The 18,661-nt window shown below is 37.2% G+C and overlaps 1 protein-coding gene across 3 annotated transcripts in view; it reads right to left on the reverse strand.

Annotated features, from left to right (window-relative positions):
* The window catches only part of TBC1D23 (TBC1 domain family member 23), a 52,939-nt gene continuing 34,278 nt past the window's right edge, over window positions 1-18,661 (reverse strand). Inside the window, exons 10-18 of one of the 3 annotated variants that reach the window (XM_074973430.1) lie at window positions 15,497-15,667; window positions 13,502-13,544; window positions 12,575-12,684; window positions 11,204-11,346; window positions 9,896-9,940; window positions 6,860-6,948; window positions 5,182-5,317; window positions 3,783-3,977; window positions 1-1,928 (exon numbers count right to left, since the gene is read on the reverse strand). In XM_074973430.1, the coding sequence (XP_074829531.1) occupies window positions 1,847-1,928; window positions 3,783-3,977; window positions 5,182-5,317; window positions 6,860-6,948; window positions 9,896-9,940; window positions 11,204-11,346; window positions 12,575-12,684; window positions 13,502-13,544; window positions 15,497-15,667 (1,014 nt within the window). In that variant the 3' untranslated portion in view covers window positions 1-1,846. The remainder of the gene's footprint in view (window positions 1,929-3,782; window positions 3,978-5,181; window positions 5,318-6,859; window positions 6,949-9,895; window positions 9,941-11,203; window positions 11,347-12,574; window positions 12,685-13,501; window positions 13,545-15,496; window positions 15,668-18,661) is intronic. The other 2 variants (XM_074973411.1, XM_074973421.1) reach the window with 2 other exon arrangements.

An 18,661-nucleotide genomic window follows, 5' to 3' on the forward strand; every position in this document is an offset into this window, starting at 1 on the left:
CCTATGAACTGTAGCCAACTACTTTTCTCACTTTAAGTATCTAATTCCCCCCATGAAAAAAAGTTACTTTTAGAAAAACTATAGTTAGGCCACCAGAAATCAAACAGTGTAAAATTAAATGCCTGCTGTTAGAACAAGTTATGTTCAAATTGTACTGGTTTATTTACAATTGTAGTTATAAACAGTAACACAAACATCTTTACATTAACATTATGAAAAAAAATCTCATTGCTGAAGTAGGCACAGAGTCAGAGGCTCTTCAGAGGACAGGAAGTGGGGAATGTAATACAACAGCTGCAGGGCAAAACTATAAATACAGGAGCATTGGGCCAGGTGCAATTTCATGCAAATACTTTCAATAGTTCAAGTTCTATTGGGGTTTATTCAGATATTTTTTAAAAAGGAATTTGTTCCAGAATTAAGGTGCTTTAGCTTGATTCCTACTCAAATAACTTAAAATAGCTGATTTTTATAAAGGTCAGTTTCATTTATTTCCTTATGATACATCAATTTTACATTTTATTAACTGTAAATACTAAGTGGTTTCCACACAGTACAGCTGATTCCCATAATCATCATTCCAGAGTTTTTGCTACTTTCAGCATCAGCATGCACACAAACTATTCCATGGCCATAAGGGCATTCCAGGATTGGCTTGCTAACCTGAGAACCAAATTTAGATGAAATCTGAAAGCTGCAGATTAGTGAAAGCTATTTTAGATCAAATCTGAAAGATGCTAGAATAGTTGTCAGTTCTCTGGCATTAAAGAATTTAAAATGTTATTCAAAGGAAAAATCCATATGGCCTTGAAGGTAACAAATAGTTATTACAGATATTCAGTGCTTTGACCACTTTGCTTTATTTGTGTGCATTAGGTGTGTTCTTGTTGCAGAACACACCTTCAAGTTAGTACAAATCCATCTGTGCTGAACTGAAGGGTTTTGAAATGACAGCCCAAAGAATATATTTTATTAGATATTTCACTTTTGATGGAGGCAGACAACTCACTTTCACCTGGTAATCTGTCATGTGAAGCATGAATTCCAATTTCATTTGCTCAAAAGCACTCACGCATTTGTACTACAATAGTAACACTGCCTCAACCCAGAAAACATTTAATTTGCATAATTACAAAATCATAACCCTGTGGTAAGTTTTTTCTTATTGTATACAGTTCAGTCTAGTATTTAAAAACAGTCATTTAACCATTCAAATTATTTTACCTGATAGTGTATAGTAGGTTTAAAAAAAAAAAAACACAACAACTTTTTTCCCCCCTCCACAGTATGGTTTGCATTTTTCAATCGCCTTGAGTTGAAGATTGATTGAATTGGGTTCCAATCATTTTGAGAGGCATAAGTAGTATTACTGAGCTTTTGTCTCTTCTGTTTACAAACCTAAGGACTGATAACAATACTTGATACTACCAGTAGGCAAAGTCAAATTTACAGGCATTAGGCTTTAGACATTTTTGACTTCTAATTCTCAAGGTTATTTACGACACTTCAACTATTTTTCCATACCTGAAAGACCTGCATTCCCTTCATATAGTTCTATACAACTGAATTGCTACATTAAAGCTGCTTTTAAAAAACCTGACCTTTATAACAAACAACTTTTGCAAAAAAAAAACAAACAAAATTGTTAAACAAAAAAATTATTGAAATCTTGCTGAGAAATTAATAATTTACCCTATTTTAAGCCTGCTACTCAGGCATTCCCATCAGCAAACAGAGATGTTCTCTTAGATTAGTATTCAGTTGGAAAGCAGTCATTTTGTGTCCACATACAGTATCTTGGTTGCCTCTTTTCTTTTTAAACCGTTATCTTAAAAGTTTTTTGTTATTAGTTCTCCAACGCATCCAGAACTTTCATGATCTGTTGTTTTATGGCTTTGGTAGCATCACCTGCATTTGGAATCAAATACCTTTAAAAGAGAAAGGATCATCATTAATACACTGTGCCAACTTTCCATGCCAATCATAAAAACTGATGTCTGAATTCATCCTCTAGCTTAGTCTCCGTAAGATTTGGGAAAAATCCCCTTTTAAAATGTAAAACTATTGGGTAAATAGTAATATTCTTCATAGTTGGAGTAAGAGAAAATGTTCTTCCTGTGAATTCAGTGCTAATGAAAAGTATTGGGTTGAGAACCCTGGAGACTGAAAACCTTGATTTAGTCATAGAAAGGTACAGAATGGGCAACAGCAGGACAAGATTTCTCCATACATTACTCCACCAATGCATACCAACCCTAATCTGGAGATACTTCTATGGACAAGAGAATAGTTCATTTTCCATGCTTACCACTCAGTTCTTGCTCACTATATGGAGGTAGCCAATGAAGTAGTGAATTAGTGCCATGTGTGGTGGAGTTTTCTGTGGTATGGACAACTTACTGCTGGGAACTGGACCAATACCACCAAACTCATTTCACACAGGACACCCAAACAGGCATCAGATTATAGTAACTTTTAGTCACTACTGATCTAGGTAAAAAATCCTTCCAAAACAAGATGCTTCACTGCACATGCTTCTCCCTCAGGGAGAGGATGAGAGAACAACCAACCTGTGACATATGTTAGTCATGTTACTTAATGCACTAGTGGAAGGCGCTCTGTACTAAAGTGATGAGTCCAGTATAAGAACTGATATAGAATAGATTTTCATCAGCAATCTTCAGGTTAAAGGCTCTATATCATATTACTAATTCTCAGCTGTCCAATCCCCTAAAGACCAGTTTTTAAAAAAAAAATTATAATTTTCAAAATCATGCATCAATACTGACATTCAGAAAACTTAGAAGTTGAAAGGAACATTTTTCCATACAAAAAAGGTCGCTCCTCTCATTAACGTGTTCACTCTCAAGTGCATGTCTTGTAGAACACAGACTTTACAGATCGCCTTAGGTTAATTTTATTCTGAAGACAATTATTTTGGGTCTGATCCCAAGTCTACTGAAGTCAATAGACTTTGGATCAGACTCTTCATGTCTGGGAAAACCAGACGTACAAGAATCTGGAATCCATTATTTACATCACCAGGTAATGTCTGTATGTTAATCATGAGCCTTCTTTATTAAAACAAAAAAAATTCCTTCACCTTAATGTCTTTAAATACTGGAGTTTCCACACACACGAAGATCTAAGAAAAACTATAAACTGTAGTGAAAAAAGAAGCAAGCACAAAGCCCAAAATACTTCTCTTTCTTTGGAGGCTATGCCCTCCCTGCCCTCTCCCAAAGTGATAAACCAACATCAAAATCTTAGTGATGAAGAATGTCTGGTACCTTTCCACATGATATATTTGGGGCCTTTGTAGCAGGATAGAAACTTGCATATAGCCTCTTACCTGGACCCATTACTAAGAGGACACTTTTCAGTAAAATGGTTACCAAAAGGAGTTATTTCAAAAATAAAAAGCTAACTTAAAAAGTATTTCAGAGGCATTTATACGGAGGTACGGGTGGAGGAGGAGACATTTCTTTCTACATGACTTATCTTACAGATTGTTAAACTGATCAGGGTACAATCAGTACATTGTTTTTTCTAAAATACACAAACTCAATATTCCTTGAGAGAGACTGTAGATCTGCTGTGTATCCTGATTCATGTCAGGAAATTACAGCTATTAAAAACAAAGCGTTAGCTTTGGGCCTGATTCTGGAAGTGCCAAGTGCCTCTGATTTCCACTGATATCACAAGGAATTAGTGGCACACTCTACCTTGCAGGATGAGCCCCTTTGTTTTGTGATCAGTTCATAATTGAGAAATAGTCTTACCTTTCAACTGCTAAAATTTCTATGCCCGAAGTACTGCTGTTTCCATATTTAAAGGTGATTAGTTCTGGGTGTTTCTTCTTGGATGTAATTTTAACTACCGAGTTTAGGGCCTGACGAGACTGTATGTAAGCCAATCCCCTTCGTGATGGAATCTCCCTCAAACAGTACATATGTGTTGCAGTTACTAAGAGATGACTTTAAAAAGAGAAAGAATTTACCAACAAATGGAGTAAGGGTCAAATATACAGAAAGTTTAATACTAAAGATAACTCACACTATGAGCTAGCTAACACAGTTTTCAAATTCCAACAGTTTTATATTTATGCCGCATATTTAATTCAGAATTCCTAAACACTTTACAAACTTCTCTCAGAACTGAAATGCAAGCACTTCTGAAGTCAAACATGGCAGATGTTTAATAGCACAAAGCAAAACCATACAGTTTGTCAATGAACACTGACACTGCACAGTCTCTCAGGAACTAATAGCTAACATGTACATCTCACAGGGAGCCAACACAGAGGTTCTGATCCTGTATTCGATGTACATGCAGAAGTATTTGCAGCTTTCAAGCAATATCATCCTACGTAAAATTTTTAGAAGAGCTTGCTGGTTTTTTTCCTGGATGAACTTTTCCAGTGGTTTAAATGTATAGTTCTTTGGAACTATGACAAAAATGCAACAGTGAAACATGGACTGCAGTCTCTGGTCAAATTGTTGGTCAAATTCTAGAGTTTTATCTTCCACCAGATTCTTTTTAATAAAAATATAAAATAGTTTTCTGTCCATCTGTCTAAATAAGAGCAAAACACAACTTTAAGCAACTTAGTGTTTTGAGCAAAGGACACCATGCTTTACACTACAGAACAAGTTTGTTAGGTCCCTACAGTCACACTCTTTGGGGGCAGCTAAGGGAACATGCACTATGCATCATGCTCCAGTACCTCCTAATGACCAGATAAAAAGGTCACTGCAACTGTGTCCTGATTTAGAGACAGCAGTGCCTCTGAAATACATTTTTGTGCAGATATTGACAAGGACAGACTGCAGGCACACTTGGATGTTTGGGGCCCCAATGCTGAAAATAAACCCAAAACCTATTGAGAGTATTTTTTGAAACAACTTGTTTTGCAAAAGAATTAGTACTATTCTTTCTATTGTAATCTTAGCAGTAAAATTCTGTACACATGCTGTAGAAATAGTCAAGGAGCATATCTGTACAGCACCTAGCACAATGACTAGGGCTCATAGGCACTGTGACAATACAAACAATAAATACTACAGCTCTTAGTTAGTTAGTGGCTCAGACACTTATTGTTCATTATAGACAATATCCAGACACAATTTAACACCACCACTAGCTTTTTCATACTCTTAAGAATAAATAGTACTTTAGTACCTAGGAAACATGTGTCCATTTTCTTTCACTTCATTACAGGGGAAATGATGCTTCACATCTGGTTTATTTATCCATGTGTGGATGTTGACTACCTCTTTTCGGTCATCATCCGACATTGAGGAACTATCAATTTCATCTATATGGACGAGGAAAAATGGACTTTTACACAGACAGAACATCTGTCAGCTCTTCAATGTTTACGTTATTGCTTATTAAAAACAAAAATAATTCGGTTTCATATCCCAATTAGAACACTGAAGAATTCCAAATAGTACGTTTGGTGTAAACCACAGAAGTGCAAGGAACCCATTATCTACTAAGTCCAACCATCTTGCATCCACATTTGAGTTCTCACCTCCATTCTTTTAATTACTCCTTTTTCAAAGCTATTTTTGCATGCTCTAGTTAGAATATTTACTTCAAGACAATTTAGAGTTGTAGATATGCACATCCACATCTAAAAAGGTAATTTTTTAAGAAGGGACACTGAAGTTAGAAGTCATGGGACAAATTCTGCTCTCAATTACACCATTGTAAATACAATGTAACTGCACGGAAAATAGTTTCACCTTTTTTGTTCTTCTGTACAAGCACAATATATTTGTGCAATGTTGGTTTTGCTCATTCTGCAGGATTTGTTTTAAAAAAGAATGTTAAATTAAAAAAAAATCCTAAAAGCTAATTGTTAACGTATTTTTTAATAAAAAGTGTTTAAGTACTATAGACAAAGCCTTACTGTGGACGTAAATTACCTGTTCATATCCATTGTATACACCCTAGTCGGTAACATCACATCCTCAAATGGAAATGGCAAAAAACTTTCCACAAGTAGTTTGCAAATATAAGTGTGGAAAGAGGTTTTTCTGGGGGACAAGAACACACTGACAGAATTTACTGAACTAACAGTGGAAAAGCTTGTGCCCATCCTGATGGCGGCTATGTGATCGCAGCACTCAGTGACAATCAGTGATACAGTCGGTACACATCTAAGGAGCATGTAGTCCTGGTTGAACAGCCATTAATGTGAACTATAAATCTTTTAGTTTGTGACTGCAGTGTCCACACAGAGGAGTTACAGCACAGCACTCTGGTGTGCACTGCTATTCACACCCTCCTAGTCCAAACTACAGAGCAGTATACACACAGCCTAACTGCCAGCCAAGCAGACAACCTAGGATCAGACAATCAAATTGGATTTTTTTCTTCTTGTTCATTATCGCCAGTAATAAAAGGTACTGCAGGTCAAAGTGCATAACCTCAGTGGAGGTTAACAGGGTTGCATGGGTATAAGTGATGACAGATGTGGGCTTGCAAGACATTTAAAACAAATGAGTGAAAAAGAGAATGCAGTTTGACTGTCAGATCCCCAAGGTGAATTTGCAGAGTTGGCAGTTAAAGGGAGAGCGGGGGAACCACTCTTCAGGGTAGAGACTGTCTACTATTCGGTGTCTGTACAATGCCCAGCACAACGGGGCCCTGTTCTTGCTTGGTCATTAAGCCCCTCTAATCTGATTAATAGTAAGAATAATTATTTAAAAATATTTTTGTAAATTGAAAATATTTAATTTGTAGTTAATGACAGACAACAATGGTACCCTGTGACAGTCAAATAGAAAAGAGGTTATGTATGTGTCTAAATTAAGGGGACTTCAAATAAGAATAGAGTTTCCTACTGTACCAGTATCATATTCTTCTTCGTCTCCAATGCTGAATACCGGTTTTACACCACGGTAGGGTTTTCCCAATCTGTCACTGCTGCTAACATGTCTGTTGGCATGGGGAGAGGGCAGGAGGGGAAAAACAAACAAACAAAAAAAACTTTTAAGATCCTATGGTACAACATTTACTACAGCAGCATGCAATATCAAAATGTGACCGTATCTGTGCAACTAAAGAGGAATCCACAGTCTCAAAGTCTACTGCAAGAAAGCCGGGAGTGACCCAGAAAGCACCCGATTAGTAAAAGCAGATCATGTGGTTATTTGCCAGACTGAACACTTTTAAGCATTGTAACTGAAAAGCAGGTAGTCCTGCATCTTACATACAACTTCTAACCATTCTCTCGAACAGCAAAAACATTCTAAAAATCCAAAACATTTAAGGAGATGCTTTGAAATACCCAGCAGAGCACTCTAGTGTTTGTCTGAATTACATTTTAACATGCTGTATGGCTCTGGAAGGATTGTAAATTGGGGTGGAGGGAAAAGATGGAGAATATTAAAAAGTACATTTGACTGTTCGCTGGACTGGCAAGAGGGTCACTCTTGCAGAGATTTTCCCAAAGGATAACACCGTGTAGATACAAAAAGGAAACAAATCTGCTTCAGTTAAACATCTATAAACCTCTGTTCCTGTTTTGAGCCAATATATTGATGCACACTAATTTATATACGTCTGTGGAACCGGGTCCAAGAGAGAACCCGTGCCTTTAGTACTATATTGAAGAAAGCTGATATTTATCTATCCATGGAAGTCTAACAAGTTGCTATATCCTCTAGGGCTATTTGATTAGAAGTTACTGAATGAGAAAGAACATGGAAAAACTAATTGTTAATTGAGAAAAAACAGAAATATGCTATACAAAAAAAGCAATATAAAAATGTGCTCATTAGTGATTTAAAGACAATAAGCATCGATGACACTGACAATCCAAGAGGGCAGTGATTCTATTTTACTATTTAGCTAGACTTTTGTGCATATGGAATTTTAAGAAAAAAGAATGAGGAAGAATACTGTAGATTACTGATTTGGTAAGAGGAGATTATGTTTAATAAGATTATATATTTATAATGTTAATTGAAATTCATAGCTAGTGTTTAAAAGAGGTTATATTTGCATTAACAGAGGAAGGTTAGACAAAGCAAAAAAGAAAGGCCTACTATATAAATTTTTGCACCATATTAAACTAGAAATGGGGAATTCTACAGGAATTAAATGGCACTATATGAGATCAGTTTGTGGTACAGGTTAGGGACCTCATTTAATCTAATTCCATTCAGTAGATAACCTGCAAAATCAGATTGTTTTTGCTAGTAAAGATAAAATTGGCATGACTGAATCAATGAGACAAAAAAGTTTCTTTCCACTTTACAGAGCTGGAATTTTAAGAAAAGCATAGTCTTAGTACATTAATTTATCCTGGGTTCTAACTAGTTAATATTGTCAGTACAACTTTCCAATGGAAAAAAAAAGATGATTTGAATGTAGGGGAGTGATATTCCTTTAAGGGACAAGTACATACTCAATGCAGCAATATTTCTTCATAACAAACAAAAGGTAGGATGGTCTGTCAGTTATAAAACAAACACTAAAAAGCTGCAAAGAAACAATTTTATAGTTTAATATTAATGTTTCCTAAGAGGTTTTTATCTTTATTCTTTTAAAGTAGCTTTATAAATCCTGAAATAACCATATGTATCAGTTTTACTGGGATATTCCTGTTTCCTTCCAAGGACTACAAGGATAGCCTTAACATTAACTATTGTTTTTGCTCACCCTATACCATCTCCTTTCTCTAGTAATATTGGGTGACCTAGCATAGCCAGCATGATGTTCCCCCATTCTCAGAGAATGGACAAATCTACTAGAAAAAAGTGAATCAAAATCCTTAAAAATAGAACTGACATTTTAAAAAAAAATATGACTTTTTCAGCACCCACTTCCATACAGCACAACCTGCCAAGACTCAAATGTGGGATGCAATGTGTGACAAAGACCCAAAAATGAGGGAGACCAAAGTATTTTTCGTGCAGGAAATGCTATGGATTCCTTCGTTTGGCATAAGTAACATTTTATAAGCACAGTTTCATGATTATTTCTGACGTAAATAATTTTATCATTAAAAGTGAAGGGATACTAAATTTGTGTGGAACACAGTTAACTCTGGGAACGAAATGAGGGACAGTTGAGAGGTGTGCCTGTTTTTGTGGCTCTGTTTGCTGTTCCCACAGTGTGAGCATCTCCATTCTGACCAGCATATTGCATCACCACAGGCTAAGAATGTGCTCGGAATACGCAGTATTGTTGTAGACATGTCAATCCCTGGACTTTAGAGAGACAATGTGGGTGAGGTAATATTTTTACCAACTTCTGTTGATGAAAGAGAGAAGCCTTCCCGCTAACCTGAAGAAGAGCTCTGTGAAAGCTCAGAAGCTCTTCTCGCTCACCAACAGAAGTTGGTCCAATAAGATATTACCTTATCCACCATGTCTCTCTAGGAATGCAGTAGTTTTAAATTTGCTGACAAAATTCCAAGAGGACTTTAAAACTCTTAGAGCACCCTGAACTCTGAAGATACTTTCTGAACAGCTTGTAATAGGTCTCCTTTGAAGCTCAAGTCTCTCCTTCTGAAGCTCAAAACTGAAGCCTGCTAAATAAAGGCTTCTGCCCCTTTTCCCTACAACAAATAATTAATAAGATGCAAAACTGAAGTGACTAGATTTCAAAAAAAAAAAGTTTCAAATAAAGAGGAAGGAAACTGAAAGACTGAATAAAAGCCAAGAGAATAAGAAAGCACTGCAAATATTTCCCTTTTCTTCCCCTGACTGCAGAATAGCACTTGAAAACGTTAAGTTTGATGCAAAGCATAGCTTTTTAAAAAGTTGATATATAGAATTTCAGAGATGTCAGTGAGACCAATGCTTACAAACATTGTGAAGTCATGCTAAAAAGGACAAAGGTGTTTTTAGTCAGATTGGTCTACTCATTGGCTTACCGCTCCATGCTTGCTCTGTCTGGCCAGGAAAGATTGAAAGATATTCTATAGCAAATTGGGGCAGAGGACAGAACAATTATAAAAAATAAAAAACCTAGTATAAAAAAATGAGTACTCTGTATCAGCAATTTTTCCCTACATCTCGTCAAACCCAACAATATTTCAGCAGACCTACCCAGGGACCACAGGAAGCTTGGAAGAAATTATTTTAAAGAGGCATTTCTACATTAGATGTGATTTACATATGAGCCTTATTTGAATGCTTGGTGCAACAGAAACAAAAAGGTATTTTTATTACAAGATACTTCTGCCCTAAACCATGGTGTAAGTGGTAACTGCATCATTGCAACAGAGAAACCAAGCTGTAAACAACCCTTTTAGTTGGACTAAAAATTAAGTAGGTGAGGATCTGAGAACCATTGTTCACCACAGCAGCCATCCTGAGCCTCATTAACAAGTAAATATATCTCAGTGCTTTAAAAGGCACTCAATAGCATCCATCTTTCACAACCTTGCAACTATTAAGACTTACAGTAATTTTAAAGGAGAGTTGTAAAATAGGCTATCAAATTCAGACCTATTCACAAATATTTAGAAAACAGATCTTCAACTTTAAATGTACTTTAAAACGAAAACTGTCACTGAACCCACTGTGAAATCAATATTCCTATTTTATAGTTGTGAAAACAAGACTCTGAAAACCTCTCCAGCTGAAAGGGAAAGTCTATGCTAGAACTGTGCTTAGAATCCAGGAGTTCATGGATCTCAGTTCTGTGTTCAAGCCACAAAGTCAGGACAATCACTTTTTATATTTCTCTTTGTTTCAGCTCCTCCCCTTTGAGCAAATGCATGTGCAATGAGCAAAACTGTTTAAAATAAAGATTTAGGGTGGGATTTTCAAGAGTATTCAGTGTTGATTTAACTCTGCTCATACTGAAGTCAATGGGAGTCTTACTAACGCTTTTGAAAAACCCATTCTAAATGCCTTTATCACTAGACAGGTTTCTTTGTTATAAATTTATTATAGTGGCAGTTTGCTGCATTATCATCCAGAGATGGGGGTGCAGATACTGGCCTTAGAATTATGAGCCAGCAAACTAGTCACGCTTTAAGACGATGATATCTTGCAAATGCTGGTGAAGGAAATTCCAAAAAGGGGGCTGGGGAGGAAGAGAAGACAAATAAAACACACTCAAAGCCTGATAGCTTTCAGTTTATCTTCTCTTGATTCTTATTATTTAGTCTAATCTTCATACTTTCAAAAACATCCAGTCATTCATCACTGATAATCACATATAAATAACCCACCTGTCCACAGGAGTTGATGTATTTTCAATAAAACTGATAACTTTTTCTTTCACATTCACAGATTTAGTCTTCAAAGCAACAGTCATTTTATTTACCAAGGACTTGACTCCTTTTCCGTCACTTGAACCATTAGGAGAATCACCCTGTAAATGTAAGTGCTCTAAGAATTAATTGTAACACAACATTTTTACTATCAGTAATTTGTTAAGAATGAAAAGCTACAACATACTGAGCATGATCACTTGCTATTGTTTACAGGAAAGTTCTCTAGACTATTAGTATTGTTTATCATGGAAATAGGATTTAAAAAGAATGGCAGCCATAAAGGACTAAAGTAAAGCCCATTTAAAAAATAAGCTACCAAGCCCCATTACTTAGAACTGTGCTCTGAAACTCCACTGAGAGGAAACAGTTCTAACCATGTAAAAATGTAAATGTATATAAAAATTAAAAGCCATATTCTACCTACCACTAGAAAGGGCACAGAAAATTCAGGAAATGTGTTTCTTGGAATATTACAAGTAAGGAAGGAATTTAGAGGTGCCATGGAAACACAACCTCCATACCCTATGGATCCCTCAGATGCATGTATAAAGGAGAATTTAGCCTCACAGTGCACCATTTCTTAGAGATGCCTGGTCACCCTCATGCTGGAGTCATGTTGCCACTGGCTTTCACTAACCCATTAGACCTGAACAACCTCACTTTCTGAAATAAGTGACTTTAGATATTTAATAGACCTGATGTGGGATTATGAAACAATTTTGGAAGGACCAGTCACTGACTTGGTAAACAACTGGTTGAGTTCTTCTACACCTTTGGGAAGATTTCCTGAAATTCCAAAAGGATATCTTATCATCCCATGTACAGCCTTATGTATTTTATATACCCCAAGTGAGGAAGATCTAAGAATGGTAGCTATTCCATATATTTTATTGAAATGCAACCAATGTGAGATTTCCTCTAAAGATTCTCTCTTCAAAGCAAGATGACTTCAGGCTACTTCCAACAGGATATAAGATGGTTATAATCTGCAATTAAATATACAGCTAAGAACAATTATAATTTGTAGCAATACATTCTGCAGGATAGACTTGAGGTAAGAGAAGGGTAGATTTAGGCCATCTAGGACCCATCTTATCTACATCTATTGGACAGAGCAAAAAATTATGGCTCGGATCCTTCTATCAGATATCCACAGGTGCCACACAAGCGCAAGAATCTCCACACACATACAATTGCAAGATCAGGGCCTAAATTAATAAAAACATGCATTTTGAGTTTATAGAATAGAAAGGCACTACGGAACACACAAAAATCACTGCTTCTTGTCATTTTCAAATATACAACCTGATCTATAAATACACTTACATCAACAGAGGAGTTTATGCTACTTCTTGAGCCTGAGGTACTAGCAATCCAGTGGCCATATCCATTTTCGGGTCCTTCCACATTGATGTCTGCTAAGTGCTGCTGGAGTGCTGTTAGAAAGGGCATTTTTAAAAGATGTTCAGAGCCACATTTGAATGAGTCATCTGATCATGTCTCACTTCAGACTGCTGATGTCAACATTTACTCTAGATGATTTACAAAAATGCAAATAAGTTCAAATGCTACTCCTGCTACTGCTTTCTCCTTTCAATACTACAGAGCCTCTAAACAAACTTATTGTAATGAAATAAAAGACAGGAAAATAACACTACATAAAACATAGAAGCACCAGGAAATAACTGGCTGCTTAATTTTTGATCAGATGGAGAGTGTGTCAAAATAGTGCTATTAGTCAAAGTAGAAGCTATTAGGTCCTGATCCTACCATTTAGAACATGAGTGGATCCCTACACTCATGCAGAGCCTCACTGACTTCAACTGTGGTCTGCCCATGCATTGTAAATTGTAGCATTGGGAACCTAGTTACTGATGTTTAAGAAAACAAAGTAGTGAAGAATTACAGCACTGTTAACAAGTATAATTAGGAAACACTGTAGTTGTTTTAACATACATAGAAACAACACTAGGGAGGATAAAGACATTGGGAGGGAAGCTTCCCAGCCATTCATGATTAATTCAGAATTCAGGATACACTGTGACAATGGTAAAGCTAATTAACAATGAACATGCAATTGCACAATGTTAAAACAGCACGTGACAAAAATCCAGTGAATAAACTATGTTTGCCATCCATTTAACTGGTTGCCAAACAAATACCAACAGTAATCCCAACAGCATTAAAAAACGCATTCAAAGCTTTGTCAGGCCAAGAGTGAATGTAAAAAGCATTATTAAATCAAAAGCTTACCCATGAATCCTCCTTTGGCAATGCTTACATATTCCTTGTTTTTCTGCAACAAGAAAAACACTGGAAATCATATTTGTGACACTCATGGATTTTCAAATTTAAGGTGGAAAAATAGGTCCCTACCTTAAGGGCGTGACACATGCTTAGCATACTTTCCTTGATAAATTTGGAGTTTCTTTGAACCAAGGAAGTCTTATTTTTAAAAATGAGAGTGAGAGAGTTATGGTCTAATGCCTTATCCATGTGCTCCTCCTTTAATAATTAGAATACTCTTATTGAAACTAATAGGACTACTTATGGAGTAAAGTTAAGCATGTGTGAGTGTTTACTATTTGGGATACTCAAGCCCTAATCCTGAAAAGAAGTGTGCTGCAAGTACCAGATCATACATGTTTCTGTTGCTTGCTTTTCGACTTTCCTCCATATCACAAAGTTGCAGTCAGCTCCCTCTTCTTCATTGTGATGCCCCAGTATGTACCATATATGGTTTTCACAGCTATGACAATGCATAAGTGACTCCATGAAGGCCAATCATTTTATTTTTAGCTAATGGCATGGTTCTGAAAAGCTTTTTTAAAAAAATATTTATTACATCTCAGCTTGTGTACATCCATCTTCAAGAATCTAAGTCACTCTACAAATTAAAACAATACCTATATTAAAAAAAGGGATGGCCTAGAAAAGTCAGCCACACTCACCACCAATGAAGGAGGAGGTGGAGGAAAAATCCAGAAAGAGCTGGTATAAAAGGGAAGTCAAAATGGTTAAAGTGATCTGACTAATGGAAAAGTCTTCCATTTGGCACTCCTCAAAGACACCAAAAGAAATTAAGATCAGTATGTATTCAGTTATAATAGTTTTGGAGAGATGTAGGAGAAAGAACTCACTTCCCTTGGAATTTGATTTCTGAAGATGCCATCAGCAACACTTTGAATTGAATTCATGGGAAGACTGCAAAAGGCTGGCATTAAAATGTTCTTTACAGGAGTAAAATTTTGTAATTGTGGCAGCTTCTGAATCAATTTAAAAGAAAATTAAGTACGAGTTAATTACAGTAATTTTAGCCAGGATGTAATGAAAGAATGAATGACCATAGTGAGGCCCATGATGCATAGCTTTTACAGAGAACTGGAGAGGGTACAGTAACAGCCATTCTGAAGCATTATTGCAACAGGGATTTATAATCCCTAAATGCTATTCCAAACCATATCATTAAACAAAAAGCCACATCACTTATCTGAATCTCTACAGACTGGCTCCATGGTAGCTGTGAAATCACAGAACTGGTGGCAATAGCTTTGGAGGATTTCTATGGGGAATGCTCAGGCAAGATACTGCAGCTTCAGACTGCATTAAACTTTCCTCCAGAGCGTAGCTGAACTCGACATACTTAGATCTACTTACCGTGGGGTCTTCACTGCGGTAAGTCGACGGCTGATGCTCTCCCATCGACTCTGCCTGCGCCTCTCGCCCTGGTGGAGTACCGGAGTCGATGGGAGAGCACTCAGTGATCGATTTATCGCATCTAGACTAGACGTGATAAATCAACCCCCTGCTGGATCGCTCGCTGCCCGTCAATCCAGCGAGTAATGTAGACAAGCCCATAGTCCCTAGCTCTCTGATGGATCCCAGATATCTGGAGGACTGATCCCTGCATCTTCCCAGGGGAGGAGAAGGAAGAGAGAGAGCACAAGAGAAGGGCTAGAATGAATCTTACCTCCCCATAGAATAATATGGAGAGAACTGTGCCAGTGCACCCTTGCAGAATTTTTCTGATGCCAAGATCCTCTATTGTGGGTTTGTTTAAGGAAGGCAAGATCTGGGTTGAAGTGAACAACTAATTTTGGTGGTCATTAAATGACTGCTCAAAACCATGTGTAGTTATAAGAACAGTTAATGTGTAAAGAAAGTCTATTTTGTCACTTTTTATTGATGATTGTGAAAGAACGCAATTCTTTAGTTGTTCAAACAATAATTCCAATATCCTAGTTGTACCTGTAAAAAATGTGCCAACACCATGTTCATATACATGTCTTCCTCTTCCCTGCCACTTCCCATGAAACAGAGGTGCTCCCCACTAGCTATGGAGCCAGACTGTATGGATTGTTTCTGTGCTTCTAACAAGGATTTTACAGACTGTGCAAACTCTGATGGGTTCTGGAGCATCTACAGAATAAAATAAACAGAATGTTAACTATTTTCTTAGCATACAACTTGCCAGCGCACACACAAAAAAAGGCATCAGGGCTCTCATTTGTCTGTTATTCACTAAGCAGCTTGTGCCCAGCACTCTACAAGGCACAAATTAAAGACAGTCTGTGTCCCACAGGTCATATTATCTAACAGACACACACAGAAGACTTTCTGTAAAATCCTCAGAAGGGAATACTCTATTTTTATTAACTCAATTCTTATTGACAGTAGAAAAAATTAGTCTTCTTTTTTAAAGGAGGACTTGAATGAGAAGAGAGTTAGGTAGCAAGCTGGAATCAGGAGGATTTTCCATACCTGTGGGATGACGTACAAAAAGACACACAAAATAAGAGTTTGAGAAGGACACAAATGGGACACAGAGGCTGACCTCTATTTTAGGCATTTCTGAGTTGCTTTTACATTGGTACCTGAGGGCTGCTGGGAAGAGCAGAGAGGGGTGAGGGAGATGTGACAAGAGGAACATAAGAATGGCCCTACTGGGTCAAACCAAAGATCCATCAAGTGATCCATCCCCTGTTGCTCATTCCCAGCTTCTGGCAAACAGAAGCTGGGGACACCATTCCTGCCCATCCTGGCTAATAGCCATTGATGGACCTATCCTCCATGAATTTATCTAGTTCCTTTTAGAACCCTATTATGGTCTTGGCCTTCACAACATCCTCTGGCAAGGAGTTCCACAGGTTGACTGTGCGTTGTGTGACGAAATACTTCCTTTTATTTGTTTTAAACCTGCTGCCTACTAATTTCATTTGGTGACCCCCTCGTTCTTGTGTTATGAGAAGTAGTAAACACTTCCTTATCTACTTTCTCTACACCAGTCTTGATTTTAAGAGACCTCAATCATATCTCCCCTTAGCCATCTCTTTTCCAAGCTGAAAAGTCCTAGTTTTAGTAATCTCTCCTCATACAGAAGCTGTTCCATACCCCTAATCATTTTTGATGCTCTTTTCTGAACCTTTTCCAATTCCAATCTATCTTTTTTGAGATGGGGCGACCACATCTGCACACAGTATTCAAGATGTAGGCGTACCATGGATTTATACAGAGGCAACATGGTATTTTCTGTCCTATTAGCTATCCCTTTCTTAATTATTCCCAGCATTCTGTTTGCTTTTTTGACTGCCACTGCACATTGACTGGATGTTTTCAGAGAACTATCCACAATGACTCCAAGATCTCTTTCTTGAGTGGTAACAGCTAATTTAGACCCCATCATTTTATATGTACAGTTGGGGTTATGCTTTCCAATGTTCATTACTGTGCATGTATCAACATTAAATTTCATCTGCCATTTTGTTGCCCAGTCACCCAGTTTTGAGAGATTTTTTTGTAGCTCTTCACAGTCTGCCTGGGTTTTAACTATCTTTAGTAATTTTGTATCATCTGCAAATTTTGCCACCTCACTGTTTAACCCTTTTTCCAGATCATTTATGAATATGTTGAATAGGACTGGTCCCAGAACAGATCCCTGGGGGACACCACTATTTACCTCTCTCCATTCTGAAAACTGACCATTATTCCTATCCTTTGTTTCCTATCTTTTAACCAATTACCAGTCCATGAGAGCATCTTCCCTCTTATCCCATGGCAGCTTACTTTGCATAAGAGCCTTTGGTGAGGGACCTTGTCAAAGGCTTTCTGAAAATCTAAGTATACTATATTCACTGGATCCCCTTGGTCCACATGCTTGTTGACCTCCTCAAAGAATTCTCGTAGACTGGTAAGGCATGATTTCCCTATACTAAAACCATGTTGACTCTTCCTCAACAAATTATGTTCACCTATATGTCTGACAATACTGTTGTTTATTATATTTTCAACCAGTTTGCCCGGTACTGAGGTCAGGCTTACAGGCCTGCAATTGCCGGGATCATCTCTGGAGCCCTTTTTAAAAATTGGCATCACGTTAGCTATCCTCCAGTCATCTGGTATAGAAGCTGATTTAAATGATAGGTTACAGACTACAGTTAGTAGTTCTGCAATTTCACATTTGAGTTCCTTCAGTACTTTTGAGTGAATACCATCTGGTTCTGGTGACTTATTTCTGTTTAATTTATCAATTTGTTCCAAAACCTCCTCTAATGATACATCAAATCTGGGACAATTCCTCAGATCTGTCACCTAAAAAGAATGGCTCAGGTTTGGGAATCTCCATCACATCCTCAGCCATGAAGACCAATACAAAGAATTCATTTAGTTTCTCTGCAATGGCCTTATCGTCCTTGAGTGCTCATTTAGCACCTTGATCGTCCAGTTTAGCAGGCTTCCTGCTTCTGATGTACTTAAAAAAAAATTTGCTATTACTTTTTGAGTCTTTCGCTAACTGTTCCTCAAATTCTTTTTTGGCCTTCCTAATTGTATTTTTACACTTCATTTGCCAATGTTTATGCTTCTTTCTATTTTCCTCACTAGCATTTAACTTCCACTTTTTAAAGGATGCCTTTTTGCCTCTCACTGCTTCTTTTACTTTGTTGTTTAGCCATGGTGACTCTTTTTTTGGTTCTCTTATTATGTTTTTTTAATTTGGGGTATATATTTAAGTTGAGCCTCTATTATGGTGTCTTTAAACAGTTTCCACGCAGCTTGCAGAGCTTTCACTGTTGGCACTGTACCCTTTAATTTCTGTTTAACTAACCTCCTCATTTGTGTGTTGTTCTCCTTTCTGAAATTAAAAGCTACAGTGTTGGGATGCTGTGGTGTTTTTCCTGACACAGGGATATTAAAATTTAATTATATTATGGTCACTATTACCAAGTGGTCCAGCTATATTCACCTCTTGGACCAGATCCTGTGCTCCACTTAGGACTAAATCAAGAATTGCCTCTCCTCTGGTGGGTTCCAGGACCAGCTGCTCCAAGAAGCAGTCATTTAAGGTGTCAAGAAACTATCTCTGCATCCCGTTCTGAGGTGACATGTACCCAGTCAATATGGGGATTATTATTATTA

Source organism: Natator depressus, chromosome 1 (assembly GCF_965152275.1).
Source record: "Natator depressus isolate rNatDep1 chromosome 1, rNatDep2.hap1, whole genome shotgun sequence".
NCBI lineage: Eukaryota > Metazoa > Chordata > Testudines > Cheloniidae > Natator > Natator depressus.